This window comes from Dreissena polymorpha, chromosome 7 (genome assembly GCF_020536995.1).
Source record: "Dreissena polymorpha isolate Duluth1 chromosome 7, UMN_Dpol_1.0, whole genome shotgun sequence".
NCBI lineage: Eukaryota > Metazoa > Mollusca > Bivalvia > Myida > Dreissenidae > Dreissena > Dreissena polymorpha.
Window position 1 is genome coordinate 64,712,997 of NC_068361.1, and position 15,928 is coordinate 64,728,924.

General features: G+C 34.4%; 1 protein-coding gene and 1 long non-coding RNA gene across 9 annotated transcripts in view; one reads left to right on the forward strand and one right to left on the reverse strand.

Moving 5' to 3' along the window:
- LOC127839301 (uncharacterized) overlaps nt 1–8,076 on the reverse strand; it is a 50,665-nt gene extending 42,589 nt beyond the window's left edge. The window contains exon 1 of the long non-coding RNA XR_008030282.1: nt 8,022–8,076. This is a non-coding gene — a long non-coding RNA (uncharacterized LOC127839301). The remainder of the gene's footprint in view (nt 1–8,021) is intronic.
- LOC127839296 (disabled homolog 2-interacting protein-like) overlaps nt 1–15,928 on the forward strand; it is a 210,017-nt gene that overhangs the window by 80,393 nt on the left and 113,696 nt on the right. The window contains exon 1 of one of the 8 annotated variants that reach the window (XM_052367582.1): nt 11,214–11,442. The exons of 6 other annotated variants lie outside the window; for them this stretch is intronic. Coding sequence is in view for 1 of the 2 variants with exons in the window: in XM_052367581.1 (XP_052223541.1) it covers nt 13,450–13,468 (19 nt within the window). In the remaining variant the exon portion in view is untranslated. Of the gene's footprint in view, nt 1–11,213; nt 11,443–13,434; nt 13,469–15,928 lie in introns of those variants that run through there. One more of the 8 variants, XM_052367581.1, reaches the window with a different exon arrangement.

Sequence of the window (15,928 nt, forward strand, 5' to 3'; positions counted from 1 at the left end):
CTTTATGGTAGTTTTCTTGTACATAAAGTTTTTTCTTAGTGGAAATGCAGTTAAGACAGAAAGTGGTGTCCCTGATAAGCCTGTAGGAACTGAACAGGCTTGTCTTGGTAGACATGTTTGGCATATGTATTAAGCCCTGTTTTCCCAGAACGAGGCTCTGAGTTTGTGTGTATGATGAATCAACTTTCAATGTGTGATTTGCACTATGGTAGTGTTTGTGTGCGATGAATCAACTTTCAATGTGTGATTTGCACTATGGTAGTGTTTGTTTTTTCATTAAATTTGTTAAGTATTGATTATTGGCAGTGAAAGAAAAAAGGTAAAACTTAGTTTTTTTAATTGAAATTCATGCTTCCACTTGTGACAATGTTATTTAGCCCCTTTCCAACAACGAAATAACTCATTTCATGCTGGTATGGTAATAAATTACTACTAATGAAGAAAACTGAACTTTATTTCACACAAAAATACTTGTGTGTGCACAATAGTGTTTGTGTGCGATGAATCAACTTTCAATGTGTGATTTGCACTATGGTAGTGTTTGTTTTTTCATTAAATTTGTTAAGTATTGATTATTGGCAGTGAAAGAAAAAAGGTAAAACTTAGTTTTTTAAATTGAAATTCATGCTTCCACTTGTGACAATGTTATTTAGCCCCTTTCCAACAACGAAATAACTCATTTCATGCTGGTATGGTAATAAATTACTACTAATGAAGAAAACTGAACTTTATTTCACACAAAAATACTTGTGTGTGCACAATATGTTTAAATATGCTTATTTTCATTAGAACTTGGTGCTAATAGGATTTATTGCAATGTTTTAGGTTTAATCTGGAGCAGTGCCAGTGAATGAACAAATATATATTTGATATGTTTATAATACACTTGTACAATATGCTCAATACTGTGACATGGCTTTTAAAAACAAAATGTAAATGTGGTGGACTGATTATTCATTTTTATCAAATCTATGTATGTTTGTTTTATTACAAGGCTAAATTCATTTATTGTTAAGACGAATTGTTGATAGTTTTCATCAATTGAAGGCTTTATCTACCTGAGATAACCAGTATTTAAGCAAGTGTGAAACACTTAACATGAACAATGTTGGAGAAATATGGAAGATAATGTAGTTAAATGGCTGTAAGGTTGCAGAGAAATTTTGAACAATATATGTCAGGGAAAAAATGAAATTGAAAGGATCTTAATTGAGATATTATATAGAAGAAAGGCACTCTGTGGAAATGGGGCTTAATGAATTGCGTAAAGTGTTGTACAGTTTGTGCAGTCTGTGACTGAACTAGATTTTCTATTAGAAGAAAATTCTTTTGAATGAAAAATATCACGCAAGCAGGAAGTGTTGTTCTTGATTAGCACTTTCAGTGCTGGAACCGAATTTTGAAGGCCTTTGCAAACAGTTTGGATCCAGATGAGACGCCACAGAACATGGCGTCTCATCAGGATCAAAACTGTTTGCTATTCTGATAGTATTCTTTGAAAAAATTGAAGAAAATGCTAATTTTAGAAATTCAGCAGACAACATTTTAGCAGACGACAAATTTCCCAGCATGCAAAGGGTTAGTCTGTGCTGAGTGCGAAGGCTTATCTTGGACTACGCATTTTGCCCTGTTTTCCCAGAGTGGCCATCAGTTCCTCAGCTGCTTCCATTATGGGCTTATAAATAATTACACCCACATAATGTCTCATGTGTCAGTAATTGTCAGCACTGTCTGCAAGATAGAGCCAGGTCACAGGGAGACAAATTATTGATCAACCAGGCACTAGATTGCTTTTCAACATATGCCATGATTTTTGCTGTTTCCCATGATAGATCTAAATCATTCCTGTAGGCAAAATCGAAATTCTAGTAGGTTTATTAGATTTAAGAGGTAACCATGGCAATTGTATTTTATTTACCTAAGGAAATTCACAGTGCTTAATTGTTTCTATAGTTATGTTAAAAAATTGCTGACAAAACAGCCCATAAGTAATACATTCCAGAACGGTCTAGCAATTATTGCGTTTGCTTTTTTGATCCAGATAACCTAGGATCGATTAAGGATCGGACCAACATTTACTTTTTAAAATTTCTGTTTAAAGATATTTTTTCAAGTTATACAAATATCTCTGAAACTTTGAACAAAAACCTTTAAAGACCAAACTGTAGTGGTGGATTAAATTATATGATAATTATAAATGGTCTATTATTTTAAAATATTTGAAATGTAAATTAAAAGAAAAATGAGACAGAAAAAATACATAAAATGTAAAATTTCTGAAAATTACAGTTTTATGGTAAGTATACACTTTAAAACTTAATTATAAAAAATAAAAAAAATTGAACGCGTTTACTCTTCCAAAATATTAAAATCAATCATAATAATTCATAGCATTCAGGCAAAAATGTGACCATAATTTAACTATAGTATTGCATGTATACCATCTGATAAAACAAAAAACACATACTCCGATACAAAAGGTCCCTTAGATTGCCAGAGGTGACTAAAACATGTATGACAAACATTTCATTCATATTTTAAGACAACTCAAATACCATTAAACCTGTCATAGGTCATAGGAAGTAGCCTATGGTCATTATATAGCTATTAATGTTTACAAAGTGTTGACCATTCACACTTTTGTCAAAGGTCAAAAAGTGTTTTTGTGGTTGAAAGGTCAATCATCAAGAGATGAGACATGACATTGTTATTTTTATCTTGAAGCATTGTTTAAATGCGTGTATTAAATGTGTGTGTGTGTGTTTGTCGCCAAATTTCAGTTAAAAAAAGGTTTACAAACTAAATGGACATTAAATCAACCACATTTTGTATGACCTTTTGGTGGCCTTAAGGTCAAGGGGAAGTGAATCACAAAGAATGCCAGCCATTACAAGACATTTCTAAATGAAAATGGTGCAAATGGGGGTGCATAAATTAAGAATAGATTACATTTTTTATGCCCCTGAAGGAGGGCATATAGTGATCGGACTGTCCGTCCGTCTGTCCGTCACACTTTGCGTTAAGTTTCGACTTCTATCTTCTTACGTCTATGTCACTTCAGATAGCAATTTCATATTTGGCATGCATGTGTATATGGACAAGGCCTTTCCATACGCACACAAATTTTGACCCCTGTGACATTAACCTCTAACATAGGGTCCGCGTTTAGGTTTCAAAAAAAGCTCAGAACTTCTATCAAGGGTTTATAGGGGGCATAAGTCATCCTATGGTGACAGCTCTTGTTTATCAGTTGAATTCTGTGTTCATCCATGGCAGTGTCTAAGTCTAACAGTTTTCATTCAGTATTTACCAGAAAATCAGTTTTTCTGAAAATCAGTTGCATACTCCTTAGTAATGGCCTTTGAATTATGGAAAACTGGCATGTATTGTAATTATGGAAAACTCAGGCATGTAGTGTTATTATGGAAAACTGGAATGTTTTGTAATTATGGAAAACTGGAATGTATTGTAATTATGGAAAACTGGCATGTATTGTAAGTATGGAAAACTGGCATGTATTGTAATGATGGAAAACTGGAATGTAGTGTAAGTATGGAAAACTGGCATGTATTGTAATTATGGAAAACTGGCATGTATTGTAATTATGGAAAACTGGAATGTAGTGTCAGTATGGAAAACTGGAATGTATTGTAATTATGGAAAATTGGCATGTATTGTAATGATGGAAAACTGGAATGTAGTGTAAGTATGGAAAACTGGCATGTATTGTAATTATGGAAAACTGGCATGTATTGTAATTATGGAAAACTGGAATGTAGTGTCAGTATGGAAAACTGGAATGTATTGTAATTATGGAAAATTGGCATGTATTGTAAGTAAGGAAAACTGGCATGTATTGTAATCATTGAAACTTGGCATGTATTGTAATTATGGAAAACTGGAATGTAGTGTAAGTATGGAAAACTGGAATGTACTGTAATTATGGAAACTTGGCATGTATTGAAATTATGGAAAACTGGCATGTATTGTAATTATTGAAAATTGGCATGTATTGTAATTATGGAAAACTGACATGTATTGTAATTATGGAAAACTGACATGTATTGTAATTATGGAAAACTGACATGTATTGTAATTATGGAAAACTGACATGTATTGTAAGCATGGAAAACTGACATGTATTCTAAGCATGGAAAACTGACATGTAGTGTAATTATGGAAAAATAGAATGTATTGTACTTATGGAAAACTGACATGTATTGTAAGTATGGAAAACTGGCATGTATTTCAATTATGGAAAACTGACATGAATAAATTGTAATTATTGAAAAATGGAATGTATTGTAATTATGGAAAACTGACATGTATTTTAGGAGAAAAATATATACATATATTCGAGCTACGCTCTGGAAAAAAGGGTATAAAGCATGATGTGAATAAAAGTTTGTCCCAGATAAGCCTGTGCAGTCTATCTGCAGGGATGACACTTTCCACTTTAAATTTTTTTTTTTTTTAAGAGGTCTCTTTAAATGGAAAATCCAGTCTGTGCAGACTGTGTTACAGTCCCTGATAATTTTAGCCTTTGTGTTGTGACCATAGTTGGGTTCAAACCATTTAAGTGATATTATATTTAGAGGGTTGACCAGTAGCAAAAGCTTGTAACAGCTGTTGATTTCAATGACAGTTAAAACATTGTTTGTTTTCAACCTTCGGTGGTTTTTGTTTGGTCTAACAGAGGCCTTGACCATCTGCCTTGTGGGCCATGGATTCATGAATGAAAAGCCACCGCTGACTAATTCACATAATTGATTAGCTGAGATTTTATGGTAGCTTGTATTTCAACTTCAACCATTGTCATGGCAGAATGAGACTAAAATGTTGAAATATAGAGGAAAATTTAATCCATGATGATCGGAATTCATTGATTTGTTTGCAGCTGGATGTGAAATATGTGGGGTGATTTGTGATTGTTCTTGACTTGTTCCGGTTGTTATATGCTTTATGGTATTGATCTTAAACATTTTTTTAGGTATACAAAAATGTTTTGATATGATGTGTGGTGTTTCTTGTAGAAGAAAATATTATGATTACAATAATTGTTGCTAAGTTGTACAAAAGTTTATGGAAATGTTAACAACAATAGAGTAAAATGAAGATGTGTTGATGACGGAAAAAAATACTTATTTATGGAGCATACAGCAATATAAATATATATTTGAAAACAATGAACAAGCTACTCAGTGGATTTCGGCACAGTGTGGGTAAGAAAATATATACAATAAATTTAGTCTTTATATGTGTTAATATAATTATTATAGATAATGTTTTTATGAATATTGAATATCACAGAAGGTATAATTCTGTATAAATCCACCATTAATTACACGGTACTTAATGTCTGCACAATAAGAGTTCTTTCTAGTTTTTATATTAAAAAATTAACAAAGTTAAGGAAATAAAACATATTAAGTAACTGATTAAATGGTTACATACCACTTACAACCAATAATATGATACAACATGTGCAGTGTCAGTTAAATGTTACAAAGTCCTTGCCAATTGACAGGTTAAGGAATACAGTACAGCCAAAGCGGAACAAACGTATTTCGCGATCCGCGGTGGCAAGGCGAAATGAGTCGAAGCCGCGTCAGTCTTTGAAGCCGCGTCAGTATGCGGCGGCAAGTCGCATTTCGCCGCGAAACTTCGCATCTGTCCGCCGAGGCATGCCGCGATCCGCGACATGATGCCGAGTCGATGCGCATCATGAAATAAAAAATCTTTTTAAAATTATTAGTTACATGTTGTTAACAAATTTTGAAAGAACAATTATAATAATAATTAAAATCATAATAAATTTATTGTGCGCGGATTGTATTAGAATATACATGTAAGCATAGTTAATGTGTCAGGCCAATTAAGTTTGTTTCCCGCCCGTAGTGTATGTATTTCACACATAAACAAGGTCACGTAATTATGTTTTCGCACATACAAGTGGTCAAGGCTCCAGCATATGGTGGATTTATAAAGCTGAGAAAATTAGCGGTTTGAAGCCACATCAATAATCAAGACGGTGACGACGTATTTGTTGTTTTGTTAATTATCAGCTTATTATAACTATTGTTTGAATATGCGTATATAAACACATTTTATTTTGTTCATATTATACAGTTAATATCGCTACTAATTACCTGATAATCCCGTATATTCCAGTTTTAAAGCAAATGCTGGTAAATATTTACGATACACAAACATTCTCGATATTTCCTTAAGTATCAAATACATTTTGGCATTTGTTACTATTTATAGAGATGATGAAATAACATCTAATCGGGGCGTTTTTTTTCCCCACTGAACACGCGATTAACGCCTGACGTGATGTTCATGTATTTATACAACACAAAATACACCCAAACTATCCAAATGACGTTCTACATGTCTGCATAATTTTCGCGCGCTTTTTATAAAGGATATTTTAGCACTGTTTATATGACGCTAGAATTTGCCAAAGGTTGCGTTAGCATTAAAATTTGGAAGTGTGTTTCGGATTACAAATTTAATAATGATAATCGAACGAAACATTAACAGTTGCGTGTAATTAATTCTACGCTACACATACATGTAGGTGGATATCTTTTCACTTGATCCGCTGCGTTCGTATGCGGCAGATTTACTCCGCGAAAGTACGCGAGGTTAATACAGACTCGGCGTCGTTGCGCGGATCGATGCAGAGTGCCACGGCGATACGCCACTTGAACGCACAATTCGGCCACAATTCGGCCGCCGCGTACTAATAATCTGGCCGTGGCATAGCCGCGGATTATGTTTGTGCCGCGTTGGCTGTACTGTAAGTGGTCAAAGAGATAGCCTAGGTGTAACAATTATAACAAAGAAGGTCTGTTTTAAAGGGACCTTTTCACAGATTTAGGTATGTATTGAAGTGTGTCATTATAGAATTTATAAATTGATAATGTAAACATTATAACTAAATAGCTTCTAGTAAAAAACAAGAATACAATTAAAGAAAGACTTAATAATTTCAAATACTATTCATTCTCCTCAGCATACTATTTGCCAGAGATTTAACTCCACTCAGAAGCAAAGTGAAAATTGCTATGTGCAACCAGCATAAAACCAGAACAGCCTGCAAGTAACCCTCAGACTGTTCAGGTTTAATAGGCTGTTTGCTGCTCATCAGTATCTAAGGGTTGGAAATAAAGCTTTAAAACTTCCCAGGCGAAATGAAGGCTTTATGATCATGGTATACCATGGTTAACCATGGCTGACCATAGTCATATGACCATGGTTTACATGACCATGGTTTACTATGGCAGACTATGTTTTGTTAAATGGCACCACAGTCTTTGGCCATGGTCAACTTGACCATGGTATAAATACCATGGTTGACCAAGGCAAAATATCATGGTCAACTATGGCAAAATACCATGGTTGACCATGGCCAAATACCATGGTCATGATGACCATGGTCAAAGACTGTGTTGCCATTTAACAAAACATGGTTGGCCATGGTCATATGGCCTTCCTTTTGTAAAACGGCACCACGGTCTTAAGAGGTTATGGTTTTTACGGAAAAGGCTGATGATAACTGCTGGAATTTCTGCAGGAATTTCCTGGAGAATTCCAGGAAAAAGGTCAGGCTTGATAGTTCTGTTTTTTTTAAAACCAAAACTAGAAATAATAGGCAGTTTGTTTTTAATAATTAACTTTTTTGCATTGAACACTTGTGTGGAAAAACTCTTATTTTAAGGGATAATTGTGTCCAGGGCAATTGAATTACTGAAAGAACTTAAAGATAAAATTCAACACTGCATTAAAATCATTAGAATTGCTGACACTTCATCGGCATGTTGGCACACAGTTAATAAGTATGAAAATATTGGTTATGCTTCTGAATCTGTTGAAGGCAAAAACATTCATAAAGCAGAGGAAAGAGTGACAATGCAGCAATATTTGGGAAACATAAGTGAACACAGTGCCAAAGAAGTTGAAAATTGGAACCATTATTTCTGATCAGTTTAGCCAGTTATTTATTAAAGACTTACATTTCCAAATATAACATAAACCATGTGGCTTCATTCAGCTTGCTTCCGTTTCAACTTCCTGTGCACACAATATTCTTCCTTTGTAAAAACAGCAATGCAATGTACATGTTTGTGTTCTTGATATCATCTTAAACAGTTCGTGAAATAAGATGTCCTTAAAACTTAAGCTGTTCTTTTAATTCTTCACTTGAAGAACAATTAACGCTATTGCACATTTTATGTAAATGAACATTAAACACCATGGGAACACTAAAATGAAAATAAAAGTAGCTTTGCCGATCATGGTCCACGTTTTAATTTATCATGGCCAACTTATATATAATGGTCTGTCTTTTGTCACCATTGCAAACGATGGATTATGTTTTTTGTGACCATGTCCAACCATGGTCTGTCTTTTTGACACCATTGACAACCATGGTCTGTCTTTTGTCACCATTGCCAACCATGGTTAACCAATTGGCACCATTGCTGAGCATGGTCCATGATTTTTTGTGACCATGGCAAACCATGTTCCTGATCATGTTCCACCACGGTCTTTGATGGCTGACAATCAAATACCATGGTCAACCATCAAAAACCATGGTGACCATGGTCTACCATGGTCATCATTTCGCCTGGGTTGAATCCAGTAAGATACGTTTTTAAGTTAATTTAACTTTCTAAGGGACTACAAATACGTCAAAATATGTATCTAAGTGGTAATGGGTTAATTAATCAGTACCGTAAAACGTTGTGTATAACGCGCATTTATGTATAACGCGCATCTACTTTTTAAAGCTAAAAAATCGGGAAAAAAAGTTTTTGAAGCAAAAAAATCGGGGGGAAAATTCCGTACCGCAGGCTAACTGAAAATCGTTATATTTACATTGCCGATCTTACGTATTCTTTTATTGCTTCAATTATAAATTATTTTTTAAGACGATAACGATACAACTAGTTGGTGTTTTTTTAAAATCATATTATGCGTAAAAATAAATATTTGGATTTAAATGAATTATGCATGAAATGCACACTTTCCACGAGGATACCATCAAGGTTTTCATCATATGTCTCCGAAGTAACTGTCCACGATTTTATCGTGGAGTACACATAACAGATGGATTAGTTATAACTAAGAAACTGACATTATTGATTGGTATTGTCACCTGGTTATTCATGCATGACTAATTCACAACCGCGCGTTTTATTTACAATGCCGATATCATGCGTTCTTTTCGAGTGTCTAAAATTGACAGGAGACTTTAACGACTCAAACTTCTCAACACCATCACGACATTACCGGTGATAAACAAACAATGGAGGTGTGAAGCCGTTTGCCGGTTCGCATGTTTTGATAATAGCCCAGCTACACAAAACTTGACAGGTGACGCAAATTGCTCAATAATCACATCCTCAATCTTGACAAGACGTATGAAAACGTGTAAACAAACACAGCATCAATTTTATTAACACATTTGAAAAGCAAGAAAAATAATCTTAAATATATCGGGAAATACCTTGCCGACATACTATTGTAAATCGACAAGTGCCCCCAAATAAATTGTGTAACCCTAGTACAGTAGGGTATAATATTGTGGGAAAAGTAAACAATAACATTTAAATAAAAATGGCTTCCTCGTTTTTCATTCTCTTCTTCAAATTTATTTGATTTCAATGCTCTGTACGTACCTGAAAAAGATATAAAATATATATGTTAACTTTATAATGTTTGTTCATCTTATTCAGATCGTCAATATAACACTATTATTAACATAGTTACAGTTAAAACACCGGAAAACAGAATGATGCGAATTACCGCTACTGGGTAACTGACAGCGAAAAAATGTCTTGGCATGGCTGTAGTTGTGCATAACGCGCATCAAGTTTTTAAAATGAAATTTTGGGGTAAAAAAGTGCGCCTTATACACAACTTTTTACGGTACTTAGGGTCTTACAGATGTTTGTGGGCAGTTATTGATAATATTCTCGACTCATGACTGTTCAAGTTTCTTGTTGATATTTTGTCGGTGTTCATGACTCAAGAATTGAGTGTTGAATTGTTGTATCCGGTTAAAGAAAACTACAATGTTAACACCAGTTTTGCGCTCAATGCTGAGTGTGAGGATTCCTGGATTGTCGAGTGATCTGGTAAGACGGACTTCCTGGGACAATGTTATACATGCATTACAATGATCCTGAACAGTTGGTAAGTTTGTAGCTGATAATTTGAGATGATTAAAGGGATATGTTCACAGAATTTTATACTATTGAAAGAAAATAAAACATCTTTCCGCAATATCTAATTAATAAAAAACTTTACTCTTAACCCTTTCCCCCATAAGAAGCAAAGTGAAAATGGCTTTTGCAACCAGCATTAAACCAGAAAAGCCTGCGAGTAACTTGCAGTCTGTTCAGGTTGTTTGCTGTTTGCTGCTCATTAGTAACTAAGGATTGGAAATGAAGCCTCTAAAACTTGAATTTAGTAAGAAAGGTATTTAAATAAAAGCAACTTTCTAAAGGACTACAAATGCATCAAAATACGTATCTAAGTAGTAAAGGGTTCATGTAGAAGATATTTAATTATTTAAAAATCAATCACCTTAGCATTTGTGTGACTCATGTTTTGCTTATTTGTATACAATTAAAATTTGAGGGTTAAAGTACTTGCATACGATAACTGGTAATCTGGTAGACTTAATCTTTTGTGGCCGCTTTACAACTGCCAAATATGGTCCGACATCATACCTACAGTCATAACCTTTGTAATCTTTCACATCACAAACTATTTTATCTGAGTTCATTTAGTGTCAAAATTGTGTCATTTTTGTGGAACTCCGAATGATTAGATTAGTCCATCTGCATTGTCATCTGTGAAAGATTGTAATTATTTTGTAATGAGGTATTGTGTGTTAACATTTATTATGTTGTTTTTGTTTCAAATTGAAATAGGATAGGATTCCAACAGATAAATTACAGAATACATAAGCTTAAATTTCAGTTTTATTGCAAACTTGTTGATCTTTACTATCATGGACACAACAGAATAAACACCACAATTGTTGAATTACAGTAACCTTATACTTTCACAAATGAAATGTGTATTTTTTTGCTGTATATGTATAAACCCTGATTAGATCCGGTTCAACTGAGTGACATTCACAGGTCATCGTATAAATGTAAACAAGAGCTATCTGATAGCCAGTTTTTGCACATACTACATTTACATATTCATACATGCACATTGTAATTTGAAGATTTAAGGTTCTTGCTTTCAAAAATATTGTGTCACAATTGCGACTTTTACATTGTTTTCTGTGAAAACAGAGTTGATGTTATGTGACTGTTGGAAACAATCGGGGAAATAATATAATTATATACACATATAAAAATCACACTTATATTTGTGTCGAGAAATTGATGTTACAGTTGGCTGCAGTTTAAAGTAAGTGTTTTACCTAAATGCGTAATTGTTGTTCTGTAGTTAAAAATTGTGTTGTTTTTAGGTTGTTTCAAATTGTGCTGTTTTAAGTATTGTTCCTGAAAAAGCAATAAGATAGTGACTAAAAAAGAAGGAACTGGGATTTTGAAATTAACTGTTATAACGTTGTATGTCTTAACCTTTTATAATTTACACTTTGTCTTCATATATTGATAGATAGCCAACTTCCATATTTCTTACACAGTTTACATACAGATGAATTAGCTCGGGGCTAATTTATTTGTTTTACAATTATGATGTTCATTGACGCAACAGTGTAGTTTCTACAAAAGTACGCTGAAAATTGGCAGAAGGATCTATGATGCAACTGTATTACAGAGTCATAATGTTTACAAAAATAGCATGACTTTGTGATGAATTGTATTGACATTCTAACTTGTATGTTTTGTTAGTGGTGAATCTTTGCTCAATATAACAAATGGAAAATGTAGATGTTTTTTCAACAGTTAAATGACATCATGAAATTTTATATAACTTTTAGCGAATATCAGACAAACTGATTTGTGATTATTTTTAAATAGTTTTAAATGAGGCACATACTCCAACATTTTTTTGCGTAAATTAATTTGGTTGATAATCAATAGAGACTGAGATATTAATATGCTCACAGACATGTTTGTGAAGTGTAAATACAAATATTGAAATCAGATGAACATTGTAGACTTAAAATACACAACTTATATATTAGTCATGTTCTTAGAAAACTGGGCATAATGCATGTGCGGTGTGCACAGGCTAATCAGGGTCAACACTTTCCGCTTTTATGACATTTTTCGTTAAAATGAAGTCTTTTCATAGCAAAAATCCAATTTCAGCCGAAAGTTTCGTCCCTGATTAGCCTGTGCACATGCATTATGCCCAGTTTTCTCAGGACACAACAAATATTATTCTAGACCCATAATTCCGTTGCCCTATAATATGTCTCTGGCTTGGTTAAGAGCAGATAAGAGCTGACTGCACAGAAACAAAACTGGTAAGCAGACAGACAGACTAATATAAGTATTGACAAGTGACAAGCACTAAAGCAAACCAATATATGAAGCTATATTGGATGGGGCCTCCGAGCTCGTTCTCTTTGAATGTCTGAATGCACTGAATTGACATTCTGGTCAATGTATTCCGACGCAATGGCCTATTTAAGGCAGGGGCGTAGATAATGGGGGGGCAGGGGGGGCAGCCGCCCCCCCAATATTTCAGCTAGTCATCGTTATATAAATAAACGTAAAATCCCCCAAAAATTGCCGCCCCAAAACCAGTATTTTTGTAATCACGCGCCGTCAGTGCAGAAGCCATGTGTCCCCTCTCCGTCTGCTCTGAGGTTGCCAATAGTGATGTTTAATATCCCTTGTTAGGTGTCATAAACTAGGGGCCGGGGTAAATGTCATTGCGTTAATTGTTTCATTGTTCTTTTCCGTGATTGCACTGTCAGTGTTTTGATTAGGGACAGGCGATTCTTTTAATTTTAATTGATCGCTTTAATTCAAAGGTAACTGCCACTTATTTTGAGTAAATATACGCGTGAAAAACAGTAATTAGTTTGAAAATATTTTTGTTCTCTAAGTACATCAGTAAACTCTGATTGATGAATTTTATGTTGTAATTAGAGTTTTTGGAAAGAAAATAACATTTATATCAACATGAAAGTTCCCCCAAAACGCACCATATTAATTGTAATTAATTTTTTTTCTGAACCACGGGAGAGGACAACCCTCTCAAACGAACCTCTTTATGTTCCCAGTACAGAAATTGGACCGCCCCCCCAATGTTGGGAGGTTATCTACGCCCCTGATTTAAGGCAATGCTGACCTATTAAATTCGTTAGCAAAATTCATATTAAATGATAACAATTTGTAAATGTACATTTGTTGGAAATTTACACATGCGGATGCACTTCACTGAAAGATAGGCTGCACTCCACAATATTGATTTCTGGCGGCTGGTCACACATGGATGTTTGTGATATCTATCTGTGAGTATGGACATTATTGGCAACAGCTGTCAGTGGTAAACTCATCTGTAATCAGTAAAAATAGCTCCTCAAAAACAAGGATCAACCATGTGGAAGGGTCTACAGCTCAATCCCACTTTTTTCTCATTTCAATGTTTAATATACTAATACAAACTTAATTTCATCTGTAATTAAAAAAAAACAAAAAAAATATTCAAAATAAAATTTTGTCTAATTTTATGTTAAAATGATGTTAGGACTGTCAATATTTTAAAGTCGAAAAGATGTTATCCATTTGAAATTCGGATCCTAACTTGCTAGGATTTTGATCACAGTTACAGTTTCAAAACAAAACTCTGACAGTAAACAGGTTTCAATATAAAAGGAGATGATGTTACTATTGTGTTGTGTTGTTTTTCTATTTTTATACACTGAAGTCCTCATGGGTGTTGCCTATAATTTTGGCTTACAATCTGTCATATAAGTAGCCCAGATATGTTTGTACTTGTTCCTATTGCCACCAGGGGAAAAAAGAGAAATGAATTCAAAATCTGGAAAATAGGTCTTACATTTTGTCCCATGAAAGCCTGAGGGTGGCCCATCAGTCTTCTTTGCTCAGATTCTGATATGATCCTTTGCCTTTTCTTGGGAGAAATTACATGCTTATCAAAAAGCTTCCTTTCAACCACAATGTTTCCCAACAATTATGGGTAATTATCTTATCTAAACGACTTAATAAACATTGTTTATTGTCCAAAGAAGCTGTGAGGTTAATCACGCAAAGTAATTGGTCAGCTATTCTATTAGCTGGTGACTGGAACTTATACTTTTTTGATTGCAGGAGAATGCAAAAAGTATTGGGGTGGTGAGGTCAAGCAAGTGTGAGGTTATGGTAATGCTGTTATTAGTCCCTGAACATTTACTTTTATTGTTTGTGGATTTTGTTGTTGTGTTTTATCAATTCTAAGTAAAAGTTGCACACAGATTGTTGTTACTGTTGTGATCAATACCACCCTAATAGAATGTATGCCAAAAATAATGTTACAGTTTAACAATTTTTATGTACACTTTGTCAAACTGGAGGCTTAACATTTTGAAATCTGGGATAAGCGTTGTTTTTTGTGAGTATTCTATACAATAATTATTGTATAGTGTAAATTAACCAAACAGAATTGAAAACATGAATGCATTTAGGCCCCTCGTTAAACATGGAGGTTACATTGCACAAGTTTTTGCTTTGAAGATACAAGTTGCCAGTGTGTGTCAGCTTGACTAACTTTCAAAGGTTACCGCTATTTTTAATAAATTTAAATGATATAGCAAGTGCTGCCTACATAAATATCATACAAACCATCTGGACAGTTTTAACATATCCAAGGGGTTGAGTTGTTATTGTTGTTTTCCTTAGAGATTTTTGTGAACTACCTGATCTGTAAGTTGGGTCTGAGCCGTGCTCTATGAAAATGGGACTTAATGCATTTGCGTAAAAAATTGTCCCAGATTTAGCTTGTGCAATCCTGAAAGGCTTATCAGGGGTGACACTTTCCGCCTTAACTGGATTTTAGCTTAAAACGGACTGCCTTTGCATGTAAAATACCATAAAAGCAGAAAGTGTCATCCCTGATTAGCCTGTGCAGACAACACAGACTAATCTAGGTCAACACTTTATGCACATGCATTAAACTTCATTTTCCTATAGTTAGGCTCATATCCAGGGGGTTGGGTTGTTGTTGTTGTTTTCCTTTGAGATTGTTCTGAGAACTATGTGATCTGAAGGTTGGGTCTGTATGTGGTAGATCTGGATGGAGTAGGCCTGGATTGGGTTTCTTAATGAGAAAACATGTATCAAATAAGGTGCACAGTAGACCCATTTACCTGTACACAGGTTGACCAGACTTATCATTGGTCGGTGTTGAAAGCAACAGTTGTGGGATGCCAAACAGTGTTGGATATCTGTTTGTTTGGTAAATGGGGTGCATTAGCCTGTACCCTAACACTAATCATTGGGGTGTTGATGCAATAAATCTGCGGGTCTGAAAAGTGATGTTGCCATGAAAGATTTATGGCTAGGATGATTTATGTCTCGGGTTTTGGATAAAGTGCAGATTGCTTATTGTAATAATGCATATTACAGAGTGGTTTGGGACAATTCAATAACCGGGCAGCCCATTGCAGGGATGATATATTGTTTACTGGAAAGGCCAACATGTTTCGTGCATTTGGAATTGGTTGATTTGCATCTGAAGCAATGAATATTTATTATGTCGAGTCTGGATGTTTATCTGAAATAGAGACACAGGCTCCTTTGTAAGAGATGGACTCAGAAATTGTGAATGATACTAGAATTATGACAGGAGAGTGTGTATTAGCTTGGAATAGGAACAGTTAGGGACTTGTATTGAATATTGTTCAGGAAATTTAATGTGTGATTCAACTTTTATTTTATGTGGCGTTAGCTATTTTCACACTTTATGGTGCTCA